This window comes from Myotis lucifugus, unplaced genomic scaffold, assembly GCF_000147115.1.
Source record: "Myotis lucifugus unplaced genomic scaffold, Myoluc2.0 scaffold_244, whole genome shotgun sequence".
NCBI lineage: Eukaryota > Metazoa > Chordata > Mammalia > Chiroptera > Vespertilionidae > Myotis > Myotis lucifugus.
The window spans coordinates 1280301-1282976 of NW_005871292.1; the positions used below are offsets into that span (position 1 = coordinate 1280301).

The 2676-nt window shown below is 49.3% G+C and overlaps 1 protein-coding gene across 1 annotated transcript in view; it reads right to left on the reverse strand.

Moving 5' to 3' along the window:
• Positions 1-739: 739 nt before the first annotated feature.
• UPK1A (uroplakin 1A) overlaps positions 740-2676 on the reverse strand; it is an 8079-nt gene continuing 6142 nt past the window's right edge. Inside the window, exons 6-8 of the mRNA XM_023762365.1 lie at positions 2489-2663; positions 1138-1221; positions 740-1055 (exon numbers count right to left, since the gene is read on the reverse strand). Of these exons, the coding sequence (XP_023618133.1) occupies positions 1011-1055; positions 1138-1221; positions 2489-2663 (304 nt within the window). The 3' untranslated portion in view covers positions 740-1010. The remainder of the gene's footprint in view (positions 1056-1137; positions 1222-2488; positions 2664-2676) is intronic.

Here is a 2676-nt window from a genome sequence, read left to right on the forward strand (position 1 = left end):
AAAGAGCAGTGAGGAGAGTCTTAAAGTTTGCTGTCTGTCATGTTAAAATATTATTTTTTATTACTTAGAGAACTTGCTGGACGCTCTAGTCCCTAATAGGGGGGTGTCTATCACCTGTACTGGCGCATCGGCCCTGTGCTCTGATTTTCCTTTGATAAACAACCCCTTCTCAACACCATCCCTGGATGCATTCTTAGCAGGGTCATTAGTCTGATGCTCTCCTTTCCCTACCCAAAGGGTGGGCTAGAACCTAAGCCAAGATAGCAAAATTTAATCCTTGGCCTTGGGACAGAGGCCCTTCCTCAGTGCTGTTGCTTAGCTATCCAGATGTGCATCTAGTGTTGCAGAGAAATCCTGCCTCAGAGTGAAGCCGGTTTCCTAGATACCTAGTCTGAACTCCTGGATCCAGCCCTATTGACTCAGTTACATGAGCCAATAAATTTCCTGTTATATTTCAGTCTTTGCCAGTTGGGTTTCTGCCATTTCCATTGGAAGAGTTCTTGTTCATTCACCTTTGTCCCAGAAGAAAACAAATTAACTCATGCAAACAGTTTTTATTGAATATCTATGCTCAAACCAGTGCTGGGCAATGCTGGGGACAATAAATGGCCATGACAGAACATGTCCCTCCCCTCACAGCAATCCCAGTCTACCAGAGCTTCAATAGATAATCACAACCCACTCAGTAATAATGGCAATATCCACCATGAAGGAGGCATCTGTGAATGGGTGGTGAGATCTAAGGATAGGAATTTAAGTTGCCACTGATAGATGGGCCAGGAATCAACCAAACGAAATGAGGTTAAGGGCTAAGGGCCCATGCATGCATGTCCAGGGGGTTCAGATTCCTAGCAGAGCTCAGAAACCTGGTAAAAGATCTTGGGAGGACAAGGAGGGAAGGGTGAGGAGGTGGAAAGGGAAAGGTGAGGCAGTCAGCCAAGCTTCAGCTGGAGGAAGCAGGAGCAGGAGGAGGAGGCCAAGGTGTGCACGTGACCATCCCTTCTCGTTCCTCACAATGTGGTGTAGAAATACATGGCTATCAGCATCACAGGGAGCTGGAGGAGAAGGCAGTTGGGTTAGGGGTGCTCCAGCCCCACACCCACATCCCACCCAACCTGTAGGCTCCCCGCCTCTCACCGTCCACATCAGGATGGCAAACCCAAACCACGAGATGCCCCACGTGTAGCTGTCGATGGCATGGCCAATGTGTTCGAAGCAGCCCTGGGCAGGGGGAAAATGAGGGTTTGAGCAAATTCCCTCAGGAGGTTGGCTGCTGAAAGCAAGAGTTGCTGTATGCCCTCAGGAAAGTCACTTCCTTCCTTGAGCCTTGGTTTTTCTCTTGTGCAATGGGGATTATGGCAGTGCTTACCTCTCAGCGTGGATTCAGGGAGCAGGGATGTGACCTTGAATCCAGGACCTGTATAAGTAGGTGCTGCCATGATGGTGATTACGACAGCCTGGGGGTAATTTTATTTAGAGTAGGCTTTCCATGCTGCCCACAGGTTCCAAGGGTTTGAAATGTGCCTTTAGGATCAGTCCACTTCTGACATCTCCTCATTTAGAGATGAAGCTGAGTGGGTCCAGAGCCACTCTTCGTGTAGACCCCTGCCCCAACTTGGAATCAGCCAAGAACAAAGGTGCCCTGGAGTTAGGCAGGACCGAGCTGATGCACTAGCTCTACCGCTTGTTCTCTATGGGGCCTACATATGAATCTGACCCTCTGAACCTCAGTTTCCCCATCTGCAAAGTGGTGATCTTAACAGCACTGCCCTCTGAAAGCAGTTGTGAAGATTCCATGGAGATGCATGTAAGCACTCTGCCCAGAGTCTGGGCTGGAAACATGGCTGTCTGATTCTGCAAGGGGTGATGGTTCGCACACCTGATCTAAGACATGCTGCTGAAGGGCCCCAGGCAGCCAAGAGCAACCAGAGGAACACTGGGACCAGTTCTCCTAGTCTAACCTCTTCTGGTTTCTTTCTCTGCCTCTGCACTCCCCTCACAATAGTTAAAGCATCTGGTTGGGGCCTAACTGCCTGAAATCAAACCCCAGCTCCATCCCTCACTAGCGAGTGGCCCCTCAGTTTCATCATCTGTAAGGTGGGATAATTATAACCTTTACCTCATCAGGCTGTGGTGAGAAATAAGATAAAAATTTAAAGCACTTCGAAGGATGCCTGGTAAAAAGTATAAGCTCAATAAATATGGGTTGTTATTTGTGTTGTGCTACTGCTATTATTATTGTTGCTCATCCCAGAAAACCTGAGAAAAATTGCAGGTGCCAGGTCTAAATCAGATAGACCCTGTGTGCATCCTGCTAACTTTCAGAGGGAGAGAGAGACTAATGGAGGGAGAGTTGAGAGAAGGGAGAGATAGAGAAAGCCAGAGAGGGGAGGAGGAAATAATAGACAGTGGAAAGGAGGAAGAGATAGAAGAATCAGAGAGGGCCAGAGAGACCACAGACAGGTGCAGCAGGAGGGAGGGGACATACCTTGGTGAACAGGTAGTCCATGTGGCCCAGGCGGCAGCCTTCTTCATTGAGGGGAATGAAGTTGCCAGTCCGCCGACAGCACAGTGGGGGCCAGGGAAACACCACCTCCGGGGTGGCCTCCCGGAAATGTTGATGGTAAAATTCCCCTGTCCCTGGTGACCCTGTTCCACAGGCTCTTGCTGGAGAAA